The 21,256-nt window shown below is 50.0% G+C and overlaps 1 protein-coding gene across 1 annotated transcript in view; it reads right to left on the bottom strand.

Annotated features, from left to right (window-relative positions):
* LOC105498876 (PHD finger protein 2) overlaps positions 1-21,256 on the bottom strand; it is a 103,940-nt gene that overhangs the window by 45,924 nt on the left and 36,760 nt on the right. Inside the window, exon 2 of the mRNA XM_011771254.2 lies at positions 2,303-2,388. Within this exon, the coding sequence (XP_011769556.2) occupies positions 2,303-2,388 (86 nt within the window). The remainder of the gene's footprint in view (positions 1-2,302; positions 2,389-21,256) is intronic.

Below are 21,256 nucleotides of genomic sequence, written 5' to 3' on the forward strand. Positions count from 1 at the left end.
TTGCAAGCTGAAGCACCAGACCCCCACAGCCCTGTGGGATGAGTCCTATGGAATCAGCAGGGGCAGAGGGAGGATGCAGGTAATAGGTGGAAGGGGCCCCAGCACCCCTGTTCTGTGAGCTGAGGCCGGGTCGAGGGAGCCTTGGAGGCCTGGCCTCGCAGCTGGTGATGCTGGGGCTGGGGCAGGTGGGGCTCTCACTACTCTGAGGACCGGGCTGCTCTTATTTGGCCTCTCCCAAGGCCTGAACACTTTGTGCCTGTCCATTGCTGGACAACGGCGGGGGCTGCATGTGTTTCAGGTCTCGACCCGATCCCCAGCACAGCCTCAACAAATATGCAAGAGGGGGATGAGGAGAAGCTAGCAGCTCTTCTGAACTTACAGGCCGATGGTTTGCCTGTGGGGAGGTTCCGGGATTCCTAAATTGCCTTCTTACTCCTGGTCCCCAAGAGTTGGCTGCATTTATGCTCAGAATGCATCTGCCTATGGCAAGCTCATTAACCTATCATCTGGTTATTGCTCAGAAACAGCAGGAAGGATCAGCCTGGCGGGGTATCTTCGTGTTTCTGGCACCTCAATGAGCCCACCCGGAAAGCTCAGGGCCAAGCTGTCTTTACAACAGGAATGACACAAACAGGGCTGAGCTTCCAGTGGGAATCTGGGGCTGCCCCATGGGGCCTAGGGGGCAGGTGTCAGGGCAGAGCAGGGTTGGAGCCAGGACACCCCAGGACGTGCTCTCCTGGGAGGCAGGACCCTCTCAGGTCCCCTGAGTGGGGGGCTCAGGAGGATGCTGGGGTGGCGTTGCTCTTGTGTGGTTTGTACACATGTGCATCACTTGAGAAGAGGCTTTCAGACTGGTAGAAAAGAAAGTGTCGGAAACCCCTGGGCCAGAAGCCCCTTCTCCTGATAGTCAGCATACGTTTCAAGGGGTCCTTGCTTGGGGGCTCCTGCATGAGTTGGGGTTGGGGTAGAGCAATGGTGTGGTGCTGGGGTTGGGCAGGTTTTACACATGGGTGAGCACACAGTTTCGATTTCTCTAATGTCCCCAGGCATCCCCAGAAACAGCCCACCTGCCATGGGAGTCCTGTGTGCCTGCCTCACCCAGACCCTGCCCCTGTGCCTGCGGGGAGTTTGGGCAGAGGCCTGGTGTCCCAACCTGCCCTCTATTGCACTAAAACATCAGTGCAGGCTCCCCTTCCCGTCTCCTATGGCCAACCGCCCAGGGAGAGACATCCAAACTAGCAGACAGTGCTGAGGTAGCAGGCGGTGGGATCCCCAGGCCCTGCCTGGCTGTACACATGCGCGTGTGCATGTATGTGTACGCTTACATTATGTGTGCATGTGTATGTGTGTGTGCACGTGCCTGTGTGTATGTCACACTCTGTTCAGGCTGCCATAACAAAATACCACAGACTTCTCCAGGGCTCAGGTCAGCAGGGATGTGATCAGCTGACCCAGCCAGGGCCCATGTCCAGCCTGCAGATTCTGTGAGCACCCAAGACCCTCCAATGACGTGGAAACAAGACGCCACATTAAACAAACACACCCACATCCATACCATCTGTCCTGTCTACCGGCCACACCCCTCCCGAGTCCTTGCAGACCACCACACAGCTCCCTGTCTGCAACCAGGGCTGAGGCTTGGAGCTCAAGGCTCATGTAACCTCCAGCTCACCTGGATGAACCTGAACAGTGTGAGCCAAGCCTGCATCCCAGGACCCAGCACACCTGAAAGGGCCAAGAAGAAAACAGAGCCTCAGCCCTTAGGACACACGAACAGCAGGCTGTGTGGGAAAGGCAAAGGCCCTCCGAGATTCTCTGCAGAGGAGGTGGGTGGCATGAGGCAGGGCTGAAAAAGGAGGGGAGGACAGAGCCCACCAACAATGCACGTGCCCAGAAAACACAAACAGGCTGTGCCCCCCCATGTGGCAGTGGCTGGCTGGGCCGGGCTAGGCTGGGGACCCTGGAAAACCCCCGCATCACCATTTATCCAGGTCCCCACGTCCGTGTCCCCCTAACTCAGGCTGGTCTGGCCTCTCCCTAGGCCTCAGAAGGCCCTTTGGGTCTGTGCACAGCTGCCTCTGCCAGCGGGAGCTGATCAGGAGGGGCTACAGTGGGCCTAGTGAGGCTACAGGGGACAGAAAGCTAGGCTGGCAGAGTCCCCAGCCCTAGACACTACTCAGGGCGTTTTGCCCCCAGCAACCCAGGGCCCAGGGCCAGCAGAGACCTCGCCCTCCACACAGCGCAGGCAGGGTGGATGCCGCTCTCGTCAGCAAGAGGTGGCTGCTCGGGCTGCGGTACTTACAGGTGGACTTTCCATGGGTTTTCTCACAGTTTGGGCAGTGGTATATGTCGATGTCGGGCGCCTCCTCCTCTTCTACCCCAACACAGCTGAAATGAGACGAAACAGACCATTACCTCGGCACTCAGCACCCCCTCAAGCACTTTCCATCTGCCAAGCTCTAGGGAGAATCCCTGCTCATCGTCTGGGAACCTGGACCAGATGGAGCACAGCTGTGCAGGGACAGTGTTCTATCGAGAAAGCAGGGTGGAGGGAAAGAGCTGCAGAGATGTCTTCCTGGAAAGGCCTCTGCAGCGTCTAGATATGCCCCACTAAGAGGACCCAATGAATGGGCCATCCAGCAAGCCTGTCTGGGTGAGGGCCACCAGTGCCCCATCACCAGGGGGGCAGGGAAGGAAGAGGGGTTATCAGAGCCAGGCTGTCCCCATCACCTCACCAGGGGTAACCTGAGGGGTCAGAAAACACCAAAGGCAGCTCGGAGCCCCTCCTGCGGGCCACACCATAGCCACCCATCCAGCTCATCCTCATGGGGGCCACGAAGAGGCCCAGACACAGGCCTAGCAGCCTGGCCTCGGGACATGCCCAGGACTCCAGACACAGAACTATTCTTTCCTCATTCCCTCCCTGGAGCTCCTCCAGACCCCTTGCAAACGTGCTTGGAGACTTAGAACAAGAGAGCGCTCCTCCCACGCAGATGGCAGGGCTACAGGCTTTAAGCCATTTGAGGAATGAAGACAGAGTATCAAAGGATACAACCTAAGACATCAATAAACTTCTGCAGAAGCAAACCCAGCAAAATGGAAATGCTTTGTTTTATTCTGATACTTTTTTTAGTTCAAAGTGACATGAGGCCAGGTGTGGTGGCTCATGTCTGTAATCCCAGCACTTTAAGAGGCCAAGGTGGGTGGATCACTTGAGGTCAGGAGTTCAAGATCAGCCTGGCCAACATGGTGAAACCCCGTCTCTAATAAAAATACAAAAAAAATTAGCCAGGGCATAGTGACACACACCTGTAATCCCAGCTACTCGGGAAGCTGAGGTGGGGGAATTGTTTGAGCCCGGAAGGCGGAGGTTGCAGTGAGCTGAGATTGCACCACTGCACTCCAGCCTGGGCAACAGAGTGAGACTCTGTCTCCAAAAAAAAAAAAAAAAAAAAAAAAAGTGACATGAGAATGGCCATCTGTAGCATGTAAAGAGGCTCCAAGACTAAATAAGAACACAGTGGATAATGGGCAGGGCACAGATCCAGACAACTCCCAGAAGAAGAATGCAGCAAACAAACTGGAAAATACTTCAACATCTTCCTCTAGTGAGCAAATGCACGTAGATAAAACTGACCAGTAATTTTAAAAATGGACATTCCCCCCAGGCAGCCCTAGAATGTCACTATAGAAGGGGGTCTGGGCAGCAAGCTACCTGGAATGGAAGCTACAGATGTGCATGAAGCAAACTGTTTTTAATCAGAGCAAACAAACAAACAAACAAAAAAACGAACATAAAGACACTGCTGACCTTAAGGAAATAAAAAAGGATTATAACAGAATACTATGAAAAATTATAGGTCAATAAATTACATAACCTGGATGAAATGGAGAAATGCTCAGAAGCACACAAACTGCCAAAACTAACTCAAAAAGAAACAGAACATTTGAACAGACCTATAACAAGTAAAGAGATTAAATCAGGAATCAAAAAACCTCCCCCAAAAAGAAAATCCCAGAACCACCAATAGTGAATTCTATCAAATATTTAAAGAAGAATAACACCAATCCTTCTCAAACTTTTTCAGAAAATAGAAGAGCGGGGAACATTTCCTAACTCATTCTATGAGGTCAGCATTACCCTGAGTCCAAAACCAGACAGAGACACTATAAGAAAACTATAGACCAGTATCTCTACAGAATCCTCAACAGATTCTTGATGTAAAAATCCTCAACAGAATACCAGCAAATAAAGTCTAGGAGCACATTAAGGGGACAATGCACCATGACCAAGTGGGATTTATCACAGGAATGCAAGGATGGTTCAGCACATAAAAATAAATCAGTGCTTCAACCCCTGAAGCATCACGTCTGACTGCAAGAAGAAAAAGATGCAACCCTGGGGCTCTGTCCTGGAGGCTGGGACAGCAGAAGTTGTGCTTCTCTTTCCTTCACCCAGGAGGACAGATCTCATTAAGTGGGTAAAATACAAGAAGAAGCAGGGCTCACTGGGCTCCTTCTCCTGAGCCAGCACAGCCCTCTGCCTCATTCCTATGTTCCCATCTCTCCCAATCCTTCCCCAATTCCCCATCCTCCCCAAGACACATTATACCATATTAATACAATGATGAAAAATCCTATGTGACCATCTCAATTGATACAGAAAAAGCACTTAACAAAATCCTTTCATGATAAAAACACTCCACAAACTAGGAATAGATGGGAACTTCTTCAACATGATGAAAGCCATCAATGAAAAATCCACAGCAAACATTGTATACAATGGTGAAAGGCTGTAAGCTTTTCCCATAAGATGAGGAACAAAATAGGATGCCCATTGTGTTGCCACTTCTGTTTAACACAGTACTGGAAGCTCTAGCCAGAGCAATTAGGACACAAAAATTCCTGAAATAAAAGGAGTCTGAATTGGAAAGGAAGATATAAAATTATCTTTATTTGCATATGACATAATCCTGTATATAGAAAACTCTAAGGAATCCATACGCAGAAAAACTTTCTATAGCTAATAAATAAATTCAGAAGTTGAAGGTGCAAAAACAACACACAAAAACCAGTTGGATTTCTATACACTAGCAATGAATAATCTGAAAATAAAATCAAGAAAGCAATTACCATTATAATAGCATCAAAAATAACAAAATATGAATATATAGGAATAAATTTAACCTAGGAAACACAAGACTTGTACACAGTTGAAAGAGGTCTTAAAGGATACAATAAATGGAAATATATCCCATGTTGATGAACTGGAAGACTTAATAGTGTTAAGACAGCAATACTACCTAAATGAATCTACAGATTCAATGCAATCCCTATCAAAATCCCAACAACTTTTTTATGGAAATGGAAAAGCTAAGGAAACTTACCCTTCCTGATTTAAAACTTACTACAAGGCTATGATAAAACACTGTGGCACTGGCGTAAGGATAGACATATAGATCAATGCAATAGAACTAAGACCTCAGAAATAAACCCATACATCAACACCCAACTGATTTTTAACAAGGGTTCCTAGACCACACAATGGAGAAAGAATAATCTCTTCAACATATGGTGCTAAGGCAAGTGGACATCCACATGCAATGGAATGAAGTTGGATGCCTACCTCACACCACATACAAAAATTAACTAGAAATGGATTGACAGCCTAAATATAAGCTAAAATTATAAAACTCTTAAAACATAGGAGTAAATCTTCATGACCCTGAATTCAACAATAGATTCCTAGATATGACACCAAAAGCATGAATAACAAAAGAAAAAATTGCTAATTTGGATCCCATCAAAATTAAAAACTTTTTTGCATTAAAGGACACTACCAACAGAGTAAGAAGGCAAGTGACAGAACAGGAGAAAATATTTGCAAACCATAAATAAGACAAGGGCACAGCATCCACAAGATGTAAAGAACTATTACAGTTCAACAATCTGATTAATAAACAGGTAAAGGACTTGAACAGACATTTCTTCAAAGAAATATGCAAATGGACAAGCAGCACATGAAAAGAAGCTCAACATTCTCAGTCATTAAGGAAATTAAAATCAAAACTACAGTAAGGTAACACTTCACACCCAGTAGGATGGCTACATTTTATTATTATTATTATTATTATTATTATTATTATTTGAGATGGAGTCTTGCTCCGTCGCCCAGGTTGGAATGCAGTGGCGCAATCTCAGCTCACTGCAACCTCTGCCAGGTTCAAGCAGTTCTCCTGTCTCAGCCTCCTGAGTAGCTGGGACTACAGGTGCCTGCCACCACGCCCAGCTAATTTTTGTATTTTGAGTAGAGATGGGGTTGGTCAGGCTGGTCTCAAACTCCTTACCTCAGGTGATCCACCCACCTCAGCCTACCAAAGTACTGGGATTACAGGCGTGAGTCATTGTGCCTGGCCAATTTTTTTTTTTTTAAGTAAGTGTTGGAGAGGATGTAGAGAAATCATAACCCTCTTACATCAATGGTAAAAATGTAAAATGGTGCAAGCACTGTGGAGAAAAATTTTATGTTTCCTCAGAAAATTAAACATAGAATTACAATGTGACACAGCAATTCCACTGACAGATACATACCCAAAAGAATTAAGAATAGGTACTCAGGCCAGGTATTGTGGCTCATGCCTGTAATCCCAGCACTTTGGGAGGCCAAGGTGGGCAGATCACTTGAAGTTAGGAGTTTGAGACCAGCCTGACCAACATGGTGAAACCCTGCCTCTATCAAAAATACAAAAATTAGCTGGGCATGGTGGCACACACCTGTGGTCCTAGCTACTCAGGAGGCCGAGGCACGAGAATCACTTGAACCCAGGAAGTAGAGGTGGCAGAGAGCCGAGATTGTGCCACTGCACTCAAGCCTGGCCAATAAAGCGTGACTCTGTCTCCAAAAAAAAAACAACAACAAAAAAGAAATGAATAGGTACTCAAACAAATCCTTGTACACAAATATTCCTAACAGTATTATTCACAATAACCAAAAAGTGGAAATTGCCCAAATGTCCACTGACATTTGGATAAACGTCAATGAATGGATAAACAACATTTAATCTGTATGTACAATGGAATATTATTCAGCCTTAAAAAGGAATGAGGTCCTGATACACCCTACAATGTGGATGAATCTTGAAGGCATTACACTAAATGAAAGAAGCATGATACATAAGGACTAATGCTGTATGATTCCACTTATGTGAAATGATAATATGTTTATAATAGGCATATCCACGGAGACAGAAAGCTGACTGGTAGTGCTTTCAGAGGGTGGGAGGAGAGAGGAATGAGGTGTTACTGTTTAGTGGGTACAGAGTCTCCTTTGGCAATTAAAATATTTTGAAGCTAGATAGAGGCAATGGTTGCAAAGCATTGTGAATTTACTAAGTACCACTGAATTGTTCACTTTAAAATGATTAATATTATGCTATGTGAATTTTAACTCAATAAAAGAGGAAAAACGAACCTGGCCCTGTAAGAGTGACAACATCACCATCTCCATCACCACCATCACCATCACCAACATTGCCACACCATCATTATCATCATTACCTCAACCACTATCATCACTACCATCATCATTATCTTCACCATCACCACCATCACCATCACCAACATTGCTACACCATCATCATCATCACCTCAACCACCATCATCATTATCATTACCATCATCATCACCAACATCACCACACCATCATCATCATCGCCTCTACCACCGTCACCACCAACACCATCATCCTCACCACCAACACCATCACCAACATTGCCATACCATCATCATCATCACCTCTACCACCATCACCACCACCATCATCACCCTCACCACCAACACCATCACCAACATTGCCACACCATCATTATCATCACCTCAACCACTATCATCACCACTATCATCATCATTATCTTCACCTTCACCATCACCATCATCACCATCACCAACATTGCCAAACCATCATTATCATCATCACCTCAACCACCATCACCATCGCCATCACCATCACCACACCATCATCATCACCTCTACCACCATCACCACCACCATCATCATCACCCTCACCACCAACACCATCACCAACATTGCCACACCATCATTATCATCATCACCTCAACCACTATCATCATCACCACTACCATCACCATCACCAACATCGCCACACCATCATTATCATCATCTCAACCACCTTCATCATCACCACCACCGTCATCACCATCACCACCACCACCACACCATCATTATCATCATCTCAACCACTATAATCACCACCACCACCATCATCATCACCAACATTGCTACACCATCATTATCATCATCACCTCCACCCTCATCACCATCATTTTCATCACCATCACCAACATTGCTACACCATCATTATCATCACCTCAATCACCATCATCACCCTCACCAACATTATCATCACCATGACCTTCACCATCACCATGACCACCATCACCAACTCCATTATCACTAACTCTGGCTGAGCGCTCACTCTGAGACAGGCAGCATGTCAAGAACTCTAATAGCATTATTTTCCAGCAACCCTGCAATAATGGGAATTCTTATTATTAGCCTTATTTACCACAATAGGGAAATTGAGGTAGGTATGAGAGGTTAAGTGCCTGCCCACAGACAGAATAGCCTCCTTATTCATTCACTAACGATAGTACAGCCCTTGGCCTTGGAGCATTTATACATGCAAATGAAGCCGGGTAAAGAGATGGGTGGGCCTGGCCCAGAGTGAATACTCATTAGAGTGAGCTGTTACTGCAAGTTCCCAGTGTATCAGACTAACCCTGCAAGGCCACCAGGGTCTTGGGCCCTAGACGGATGTTCTCTTCCACAGCCACCACAGTCCTGAGTTCTGGAAACAGAGCATGAAGCCCAGAAAAAGATCTTAGCAAACTGTTTTTGAAAATAAAAAGTTCACTCTCTTAGAACACAAGCTAAAGTCAATCCACGCACTCCAAAGAGTCAAGTGTAAAAGAAAAGCCATCTAAAGCACAATGTGAGGGAATATTTGTCTGCTCTCAGGGTGCAAAGTGACTTTCTTTATAAAGAAACAAACAAAAATTGGAAAGGAAACTCAGAAAGAACACTGATGGATGAAAATTATGCTCCAAAACACCAAAACAAACTTTAAAATGCACGCTATGAAAAATACATCAAATATGGCAAAGTGTTAATATTCTTCCTTCATGAAGTTTATACTAAGGGTGTCTGCCCAATAGAAGCAAAGGCCCAAAGCCAGGAACGGGACCAGGGCACAGCACTATGGCGTGTGAAGAAGAGCTCGGCACAGAGGGCAGGAGAGGGCTAGAAAACGTCACATGCACTGACCACAGTGCCATGTATACCTCAGGTTCTCATCAGTGACACTGAGTTTCAGCCACATGCAAGGACTTTTGTGGGACCAGATGAGCTAGGAGCTGAGAACAGTCCCTTCAGCACCATCATTACTCATTTCAAGGACACATGTTATAATACATTGCCCTGGAGGGGAGCTGGTTGAGCTCTTGCAGCCCAGAAATTAGACCCAGAATCCACACTGCATATCAGACCCCACATCCATGTGAGACCCCAAATCCACACCCACAGCCACATCCATGCTCCATGTCCATGCACACATCCATAGTCACACCCATGCCCCATGTCCACACCCTCACCTGGCCCCTGGCTGCTCCAGGCTGTGCCCTCACTGCAGCATCTGGAGCAGACGAAGGCACAGGATGGCCTACACCACCCTGACCTGGTTCTGCCACCATCCCAGCAGGGCCCTTGCACACTTATGGCCCATCACACACACCTGCCTGCCAGGCCTTTATGGGTTTGTGCTGACCCTCAGGCAGAAGGTCAGAGGTCAGACCACCAAACTCAGAGTAGGACAGACAGACTCGGGGCTCAGTTAGCAGAGCCAGCACTCCCTGAAACATGGCTGTTCTGGGGACAAGACTTAGGGTGAGAGGTTGGAAATACCAGGATCCTCACAGGGCCTTCGGATAGGAGCCCCCTGAGGGACTCGCTCTCCAGGTTGGAGATCAGAAGTCCAAATGGGTCTCACTGGGCTAAAATCAAGGCATGGGCAAGGGCAGCTCCCTCTGGAAGCTCTAGAGATAATCTGTTTCCACCTCCTCCAGTTCCTAGAGGCCCCTGCACTCCCTGGCTCCTGGCCTCTTCCACGTTCAAAAACAGTGATGGCCAGCTGAGCTCTCACAGATGTTGCCCTGACTCCACCCTCCTCCCGCCCTCCTCCCCTCCTAAGGACTACTGTGACAACGCTGCAGCCGCCAGGTCATCCAGGACAGTCTCCCCATCCACAGTCCTAACTCCATCCACAGCTTCCCTTCCTCCCCTCTTGCCATGCAACTTAAAGTTGCAGGATTAGGACATGGGTGACAGCAGGGGCTGTTATTCTGCCAACCGAGCTAAGAAACACACCTCAGGGTGACCTCAGGCTTGGCATATGGACAGACTGGCTGGGCCCTGACTGGACCCCAAGCCCAAATCGAAGCCTGTATGAGGCCCCAGCAGTGCCTGTGAGGGTAAGGATGTCCCAGTCTCCTCAAACTCCATCCCTCTGGCATCCCAGGCCTCACCCCTCCCTGTGATGTAGCAGGGACAAGGTGACAACAGCCATGGTGAGTCAGTGACTCAGCACAGGAAGGACAAGTCACAGCCAGGAGCTGCACCCACAGCCTGGACCACCTTGGTGCATGGAAAGGCCCCCAAATGCCCCAGATGGTTGGGCACATCCCTAGTGAACAACAACCTTTTAATAGTCCAGGGGTTGGCGCACCGCAGAAGTAGCTGAAGGGCTCTCCAGACCTCGGCTCCAAGGGTGCAGAGGGAACTGCCCTGTCCAAAGGCCATATGGGAATTAGGGCTGCAGTCAGTAAACAAGGATGGAGATCAATATGTCCTTAAAATACACCTCCCCACCAAGAATCAGGTTCCTCGGCTCTGGACGTTGGCACAGGATCCTGGATCCTGGGGAGAGGCAGCACAAGCCCACTTTACAGGTGGGGAGGCCGAGGCTTGGGGGTCACAAGAACGTGTACAGCCAGCACCAGGAGTCAGAGGCACAAAGGTCAGGTGGGGATATGGTCCTCACACCTGGCCCCGCCCTCCATGCGGTGCCTACCTGTGTGGCTGCAGGCTCTGGGACAGTGTCCACTGTTGGACACTCTTCCCTGGCACAGCCAATTCACTTACACAAGGAGAGGCCCCTTGCGGGCTTCCTCCTTCCAGCACCACCCACCCCTGGGCCACCCACCCACCCATGAAGTGGGTGGCACAGGGGACAGGCCTCACCTTGGCCAGGACGGTTGCCTTGGTCAGTCATTTACTGCTTTGTGCAGGAGATTCCGAGAGACTGAGAGAAAAGAGAGGTGGTCACGGTGGGAGGGTCCTTCTGCTGCCCAAAAGCAGCTCAGAGAACCAAAGGCCTCAGCACCCCCTCACCACCTAGGTGCCTGGGCCAGACGCAGGGGCTGTATCCAAGGCCTGCCCACCAGGGTGGGGTGGCCACTGGGCTGCCCCTCCTCCCCCACCAAGGCTGTAGGAAGTGGACCCTCCGCAGGGATCCAGGCCAGATCCCCTGCTGGCACCGACCCTACATCTGCATCACTGCTCCAACCCCTACCGCCTGTGCCACCAACCCTGACAGGGGCCACTTGGCAGGTGAAACTAAGTCTCAGGGCTTTCAGCCTGGCTCTGCCACTATACGCCGAGGAGACAGCACCTAATGAGGATCCAGGGCCCCGACTGTGCAAGCTCCAGTAGAGTGAGCTCCATCGGGGGCCATCCTGTCCTCACATGAGAGGCTGTTTGCTAACACTGGGCATTAATTTTATTGTACCAGAATTAGAGCTCTCTAAATGCCCCCTAAGAAATTACTCAGAAAGTTGGCAAAATGAAAAATAAGAGGAGAATAACTACAGAAAAATGGAAAATATTTTCCTCGCACTAAAGAAAGGAGCATAAGACACTGAGAATCTAAAGGAAACTAGGTAACACCAAAACAGTTACGGCATCCCAAGGCCATGTTAGCAGACTTCATTATTTCAGAGACAAAAACAAGCACATGCTTCTTTCTCATTAACATAAAACCAACCTCATCCCCTCACTAATGCAGAGGGGCAATTCCCAGATGCCCATGTACTTGCGGCCTGTGTCCGCTCTGCCCTCTGCAGGAAGCCCATCGTGGGCCACCTGAGAGGCAACCAGCCAGATTTTGTTGACTTCAAAGGTTGCCGCCCATGGGGACAGTGCTGGCTCACAGGAGCTGAGCTCCCAAAGGACCCCCCAGCCAGGCCCACTCATCCACCTGCATCCTGCAAACAGGCCCTCGTGCCTCACCTGCCGCCCCTGCCCCAGCGTGGAGATGCATCCCAGGACACAGACAGAGGCTCCGTGAGGACCCAGATGTGGGGGAGGGGGTGAGGACGGTCCTCACAGAACCAAGGCCCCAGACTCAGACCTTTCAGAAGACAGAAGGTGGGACTCTCCCTCCTGGGAACAGGCGCTGGAGCCCCCTGCAGGCCGCTGGCCACCCGGCCTCGCACACCCCCAGGCTGGGCCCTGCGGGTCTGTTCCGGGAGCCCACCCCCATCTGCAGAAAGAGTAGGCCACAGGCTGCCTGTGGTGCGGTGAGCCAGGACTGCAGAATCCGAGGGCGAGCGGGGCATGTGGCTGAGCTGAAGCCCAGGGATGCCTTCTAAGGCTGTGCTAGGCAGGGCTTCTGCTTCTCCAATAACTCAGGGCAGACCAGACCAGGAGAAAACCCAGGAGCTGAGAGAGGCGGTGCCCGGCCATACACAGACTTCAGAGGCCACCAGGGGCACAAATGTCACCCCAGGACCTTAGTATTAAACAGAACATCAACAAAAAGACAAAGTTGGCCAGCCCTTTTCCCTTTTTAACCCTGGCTAAGAGCGGCACCTCCTGAGATGCCCCAGGGGCTGCACTCCTTCGTGCTACAACAGAAGCTTGTTGGCCGAAGTGCAAACTTCAGGGGCCGCAACAGGCCCACCACGGCTGGACGGCAGGCATAAAGCACAGGGCATGAGGAGCCACCAGCAGGGGTGGAGCACGGGCCACCGGGGGCCACCAGCAGGCGTGCAGCATGGGCCACCGGGGGCCACCAGCAGGTGTGGAGCACAGGCCACTGGGGGCCACCAGCAGGCGTGCAGCACGGGCCACCCACCAGGGGCCACCAGCAGGGGTGGAGCACGGGCCACCGGGGGCCACCAGCAGGCGTGGAGCACGGGCCACCGGGGGCCACCAGCAGGCGTGGAGCACAGGCCACCGGGGGCTACCAGCAGGCATGCAGCACGGGCCACCAGGGGCTACCAGCAGGAGTGGAGCACGGGCCACTGAGGGGGCCATCTGAGCACCAGCCTAGCGAAGGCCCACATCCACCACCCCCCCGACCACTTTCTTGGCCTCCACACTCCACCCTGAGGACACTTGAATGCTCAGTCTTGTACAGGCAAGGTCAGCAGATCAAAGTGCCAGCCCAGGACGCCAGCCCAGGATGCCGGATCAGGTCCTCTGAGCAAGTCCTCCTCAGCCAGTGAGGATGAAGTTGCCTGGTCCCTAAGAGAGGGGCTACGACGAGAGTGGTGTTTCCACCCACTCACAGGCCCAAGGGTCTGTGTCGCAGCTTGTGGCCTCCCAAGAGCTGGGAGATGGCTGGGCAGGGGTCTCGTAAAGGCACGCTGAGGGGTAAGGTGAGGGCAAGGACCAAGGACAGACCCAGGCCTCAGGGCTACAAAGGAGAAGCGGAGAACACCCGCCTGAGCCAGTGAGGCCTGGGGGTGACCCACCTCTGCACAGGCAGTGAGGACTGCAGATCCCCAGTGTACCCCACGGTGGGGAAGGACAGGCAGCTGCCTGTGAGCAGCTGGAAGGGGACTCAGACCCACAGGGAAGTGACCAAGCACTAGAGTGAGGCCTGGGACCTGGCTTAGCACACATACAAACACACACACCACACATGCAGACACACATACACAAACACACCACACACATGCAGACATACCACATGCACACACCACACACACACACAACACACATGCGGACACATGCCACACACACACAACACACACACAGATACAACACACATGCAGGCATACATAAACACACTATGCACAGACACACACATGCACACACACCACACATGCAGACACACACATCACACACAGACATACCCCAAACACGCAAACACACCACACACATACAGACACAAATACACACGCAGACACACACCACACACATATCACACAGACACAAACACACCACACACATACAGACACAAATACACATGCAGACACACCACACACATCACACACAGACACAAACACACCACACACGCAGACACACACAAATACACAACAGACATGCAGACACCCATCACACACATGCAGACACACAGACATATACACCACACATGCAAACACACAACACACGTGCACACCACACACACACAAACACCACGCATACAGATAAACACACATTACACAGACATGCAGGTACACATACACCACACCTCCAGGCACACACACACACACCACACATCCAGGCACACACACATCACACATGTACACACAACACATATGCAAACATACATGTGCACACACAAACGTGCAGACACACAAACACAGAGACACACAAACACCACACACAGGCACACGCACACACCATACACATCACACATGCAGACACACACCACTCACACACAGAAATACACACAGATATAGACACAAACACATGCAGACACAAACACAGGCATACACACACACACAGGTGTGCAAGCGCAGAGTGCTGTGTGACCAGGATGCTGTTACAATTTTTAAAAATAAAATAGATCTTTACTTACTGACATGGTAAGATATCAAAAATATATTGTTAAGTGAAGAAAAGCATGTTTGAGAAGAATGTGTATGGTACAATTCTTTTTGGTGGAAAACCCAAAATAAAGTAAGTGTGCATATGTGCGTGTGTTTCTATGTCCACATCTATGCACATGCAGGTGTGTGCACGCATGCATGTGTATATGTGTGCACTGTGTGTGCCTGTATGCCCGTTTGTGTGTGCACGAGTATGCAGGCAGATGTACACTGCCATGTGTATGCGTGTGTGTGTACATGTCTGTGCGCCTGTCTATGCGTGTGCCCATGAGTGTGTCATGTGTACGTGGTTCAGTCCACCACACTCACCTTGCCCCTGGGGGGCCCCAGTGGTGAGAAAGGGGTGGAGGGCTGTGTGTTCAGGTGGCACAGGTACAACAGCTGCATTAGCTCACTTGCACAACCAGATGAGGCCACGCTGGCTATTGGGTTCATCTGGGCCAACTGTGACCCCAGCTTCCCCAAACTGAGTCAACTCCAAAGAAGTTTAAATCTAATTTAGTGCCCAAAGTCCAATAACTAGAAAGAAAATAGAAATTTCAAACACAGGCCGGGCACGGTGGCTACACCTGTAATCCCAGTACTTTGGGAGGCCAAGTGGGCGGATTACGAGGTCAGGAGATCGAGACCATCCTCATGAACACTGTGAAACCCCATCTCTACTAAAAATACAAAAAAATTAGCTGGGCCGGGTGGTGGGCGCCTGTAGTCCCATCTACTCGGGAGGCTGAGGCAGGAGAATGGCATGAATCGGGGGGGGGGCAGAGCTTGCAGTGAGCAGAGATCGCGCCACCGTACTCCAGCCTGGGAGACAGAGAGAGACTCTGTCTCAAAAAAAAAAAAAAAAAAAGAAATTTCAAACACAGAGGTGAGTGGGTGTGGCGGTGATGAGACACTGCAATGACTGAGTGTCAACTTGATTGGACTGAAGGATGCAAAGTATTGATCCTGGATATGTCTGTGAGGATGTTGCCAAAGGACATTAATATTTGAGTCAGTGGGCTGGGAAAGGCAGACCCATCCTTAACCTGGTGGGCACCATCTAATCAGCTGCCAGCGTGTGGCTGGAATATAAAGCAGGGAGAAAAACCTGAAAAGACTAGACTGGCCCAGCCTCCCAGCCTACATCTCTCTGCTGTGCTGGATCCTTCGTGCCCTTGAACACTGGACTCCACGTTCTTCAGTTTTGGGTCTCGGACTGGCTCTCCTTGCTCCTTAGCTTGCAGATGGCCTGTTGTGGGACCTTGTGATAGTGTGAGTTAACACTTACTAAACTCCTATATAAATATATATATCCTATTAGTTCTGTCCCTCTGGAGAACCCTAACTAATATAGACATCAAAGGAAATGGCTAAGAAAAAGAAAACTGAAAGGGGTCAGGGGTGGGGAGTGTAGAATTCAGATGCTTCCAGAGGCCCCACAATTGCCTCTTGGGATCTCTAAAGACGCCTGCCTGCTTTCTAGGAAAGTAGCTTGCTCCCCACAAAACCTGCGCTCTCTCCCGGGTGCTGCTCCGGCTGCCTAAGACCCTCAGGCAAGGGCGACCCCAGAGGGGAAGCGTCTCTTCTGAGCTCTTCCCACAGGAATCCTTGTTCTGCAGACAGGACACAGTGGCGCTCTCACAGGTGACATGGAATTCTGACCCCAAGCATGCCAGTGGTTGCTAGCCCCGCTCATGGAGCTGTGGCCCTGCTGTAGGCTACAGGGCGCAGCCTGCCATGAGGCCTTGAGTCGGCTAGGGCTTGCCTTCAGGGGGGCTGGAGGGTCCAGCACAGAAGCACAGCCAGGGATGGACACCTAGCCCTGGCCCCTGGCTCAGGCACCCTCCAACCATGCCACCCTCCAGACCATGCCGAGCCTGGAATGATCTCCTGAACAGCACAACTGGATTGCATTCCTGGTTTCTTCTATTGTTGTTCAGAACATTTATTTAATGTAAACCATAATTTTTGAACCTAATTTTGACATTTAAACAAAAAGTGGCTGGGTGCGGTGGCTCACACCTGTAATCCCAACACTTTGGGAGGCCAAGGTGGGCAGATCACCTGAGGTCAGGAGTTCAAGACTAGCCTGGCCAACATGGAGAAACCCCGTCTCTACTAAAAACCCGAAATCAGCCAGGTGTGGTGGCACACGCCTGTAATCCCAGCTACTTGGGAGGCTGCGGCAGGAGAATCATTTGAACCCAGGAGGCAGAGGTTGCGGTGAGCCAAGATTGAGCCATTGTACTCCAACTCCAGCCTGGGCAACAGAGCGAAACTCTGTTTCAGAAAAAAACATATATATATACACATATATAGGAGAAACGTCAAATAAAAAAAGGAGGGGGCCTCTTTTGCTCCCAGAGGTGAGGCAAACAGGCAGACTTCAGACTTCGCCTTGCCTCGCGGCCCTCTGCAGCATCTGGCGCAGGGTTCAAGGCACTCTGTCAGAGCTCAGCTGGCGTCAGGCACACATTCAAGTTACAAATGTCCCTCTGGCGAGGCTTATCTTTTAATAATACAAATCCACAATGCAGGTGGGGCTGCAGGGCAGGCACTCTTACCCTTCTAGTCAGGGGACTAACTTGGGAAGGAGTTTCCTGAACCCCATCTGTAGGTATCAAAAGCTTTAAAAAGATTTGTGCCCTTCAGGCCAGAATTCCACATCGACAAATCTATTTTAAGGCAGAATGCACAGATGCACACAAAGACTCATGTTAATGTAGTCCCTACTATGGTTATTTAAAACAGCAAAAACGAGGAACAGCACACATCCCCAGTAAGGGTCAGGTAACCCTCCCATGGCTATTTAAAACAGCAAAAACTAGGAACAGCACACATCCCCAGTAAGGGTCAGGTAACCAGGGCATGATGCGCTCATATGATGGGAGTATTACACAGCCATTAACCAATGGGTTGTACAAGTTTTTTAGTTTAGAAGTTCAGAGTTAGGCAGACACTAAAAACTACAGCCCTTTTCCCTGGTGCTAGGCAATGGCCACGTTCTTTCTTTCCTTACACTTTTCTGCGGTTTTCTAACCCACAGAAAATGAGCATGTATTCCTTTTATAACAAGCAACAAAAGTCCCGCTTTACTTTCAAAACCAGAATGGCCCCTGACAGCTCGCTTCCCAGCTCATCTCTTCCTGTGTCCCGGTCCCCTGCAGAGAAGGCTTCCTAAGCCATCCACCCTGGAAAGAAGCTGAGGACCCCTGTCTTCAGACCAGTGGGCAGATGGATTCCTGCTGTTTGGAGTCCCCCAGGTGTCTCACAAGGAACCTGTGGGGAGGAGGGAAAAGATCAGTGTCAAGGGGCTAACAGGATGGCAAGAGCAGGGCTCCCAGTGCAGCACATGGGGCACCACCTGCAGCCTGTGACACCCAGTGCACGAAGAAACCCTGGGCAATGACTGCCACCAACAACTGTATGACCACAAGAGGTAATCAACGTCAGTGAGTCTCAGACTCCTTCTCTGCAGAGAGTGGATCATCGTACCCAGTAGAAGGTCAATGACAGAAATACTGGAGGGATTGTATGTCCCATGCCTACCATGGTGCCTGTAAAGATAGTTTACTGCTTGTCATAGTTATCATCACTATCACCATCGTCATCACCATCACTGTCACCATCATTACTATCACCATCATTACCATCACCATAATTGCTATCATCTATCACCATCATCATTATCACTATCACCATCATTATCACCAACACCATCATCAACACCATCATTACTAACATCACCATCACCAATCATCACCATCAGCAATCATCACCATCACCATCACCATCATCACCATCATTACTATCATCACCATCACCAATCATCACCATCACCATTACTATCACCACCATCATCACTATCACCATCATCATCACCATCGCCATCATCACCATCACCATTAATTACTATCACCATCACCAACATCATTATCACCATCATCATCACCATCGCCATCATCACCATCACTATTACTATCACCATCATCACCACCATCACCATCATCACTGCCATCACTATTATCACCATCTTTATTACCATCACCATCACTACCATCATCGCCATCACTGTCACCATCATTGCCATCATCACTATCACCATCATCATCACTATCACCATCATCATCACCATCACCATCATCACCATCACCATCACCATCATCACCTTTGCCATCATCACCATTACTATCACCATCATTACCACCATCATCACCATCATCATTGCCATCACCATCATCACCATCATTATCACCACCACTGTTATCACCATCACTGTCACCATCATCACCATCATCATGACTATCACCATCACCACCATCATCATTACCATCACCATCGCTATCATTACCATCATCATCCTCACCACCACAATCATCACTTTTTTTCTGCTGGGCTGATGGACCATGACCCTAGCTTTCATTTCTGGCAGGGAGTAGCTGAGAAAGTGCAAAACTCCATGGACAGAAAACACAGAATCTCCGTGGAAAGAATGTTAACATCTCTTCTCTCTTCCCAAGTGTGCCATGTCCACTCCTCCAGGACTGTGAGCTGAACAGACCCCAGCTCAGCCCCTTCCTGTCTTTAAAGAAAGGATGGAGCGGCTGGGCAGCCTCTGTCCAGCTGGGCTGTGCCCGCACTTCACCCAAAGTTTCTTCCTCCCAAGCCATGATGCCTTCATTTGCATTTCTCTGTGCTTCTCTTCAGCAGGAGAGGGCAGCCAGACGGAACAAAAGCTAGCTGGGAACAGAAGCCACAGGAGAAACAGAAGTCACGGGGTATAGAAGCCAAGAGGGAAACGAAGCCGGGCCAGTAGGCAGGAGGGGAGCCTCACCACCCTCCATGTCTGCCCCGGGGACACTGCTCCAGGAATCTGGAACATGCCCTGCCGCTGGGTGAGGAAGTGAGGTCCACCCTGTGCTGCTTAAAGAGCCTGTGCTGTTTTAACTTCTCAATATGTCACAAGTGGGTGACGACCCTATAAGCCAAAGTCACTCACTCTAGAGGGAGGTGCCCATGGTCTGAGGTAGAGGGCAAGTCCTGACACCTTGTGCCTCTCCTGTCGGCAGCCTCGGAGCAGGTAACTCAGTGCCTTCCTTCATCCAGAGAAGGGACAATGCGCCACCTACTCCACAGGCACTTGTGAGGATTAAACAGCAAGAAAGGGATGTGTAGAGGCAGCAGCACCAGGTCCACTCAGCAGCCAGGAGGAGAGGGGCCAGCCCAGGAGCTGACAACCCCTAGAGACTTCTGGTCTGAAAATGTGGGCCAGGTGTGGTGGCTCATGCCTACAATCTCAGTGCTTTGGGATGCTCAGGTAGTATCCTTGATACTTGAGCCTAGGAGTTTGAAACCAGTTTGGGCAACACAAGACCCTGACTCTACAAAAAATTAAAAAATTAGCTAGCCATGGTAGCACATGCCTGTAAATCCCAGCTACTCAGGAGGCTGAGGCAGGAGGATCGAGGAGTTCCTCGCTTGAGCCCAGGAGTTGGAGGCTGCAGTGAGCTATGACTGCTCTACTGCACTACAGTGTGGGAGACAGGGTGAGACCCTGTCTCAGAAAAAAAAATATCAGAACCCCAATTCCCACTGGGACCTACTGAGTCAGAACCTGGTTCTAAAGACAAGCCAGGTCTGGGCACCACAATAGCAGAGTCTGTTTTAGGGCCCTTGGCCAACCCTAAGTGCCCCATCACTAATTACCCAGGGTTCTCCATGACCCATCGGGGCTCCAACTTCTGTTACGGGGACCACGGAATCCCATCTAGAGGAGCAGCCCAAATGCATGGCTCAAGTCCCAGAGCTGCCTTCTGCAGGCATCTTTGCACGCGGCCACGGAGTCTGTGCCGAGGTGCTGCCTTTGACCCGCTTCTCTGGGAATTCACTTCTTAACTACATTTCTAGAATATATTTGCTCAAAGAAAACCCCAAACATGACCAATGGGAATCACACACGGAGCAGAGCCACCTGAACCGTGGAGGCAAGTCACTCACCCTGCACAAGCCCTGATTACTCAGCTCTCAGGCAAAGTGCTTTGCCAGGAACATCTCAATAGCCCCAGACAGCTAAAGCTCTGTGACCAGGAAGCCTAGAGGCCTGGCACCAGCTGTGCTCGCTTATAGAGGAAGTGGGGAAGCCCTGGAGTTCCCATCGGCACCATCTGTGAGCACACAAGAGCATGTCAGGGCTGGCTACGGCATGGGCCTCAGAGGAGAACTGGCCCTTCTCACAACCACACAGAGACACTGGTGGGTGGGGGACACCCCTCCCAGAGCCCTGCAAGAGTCTGCTGCAGCCAACCTTGTGGATGCAAAAATCAAAACAATTCAGGACAATACCACAGCTGCCTATTATTCTA

The sequence above is a fragment of the Macaca nemestrina genome, chromosome 14 (assembly GCF_043159975.1).
Source record: "Macaca nemestrina isolate mMacNem1 chromosome 14, mMacNem.hap1, whole genome shotgun sequence".
NCBI classification, from domain to species: Eukaryota; Metazoa; Chordata; class Mammalia; order Primates; family Cercopithecidae; genus Macaca; species Macaca nemestrina.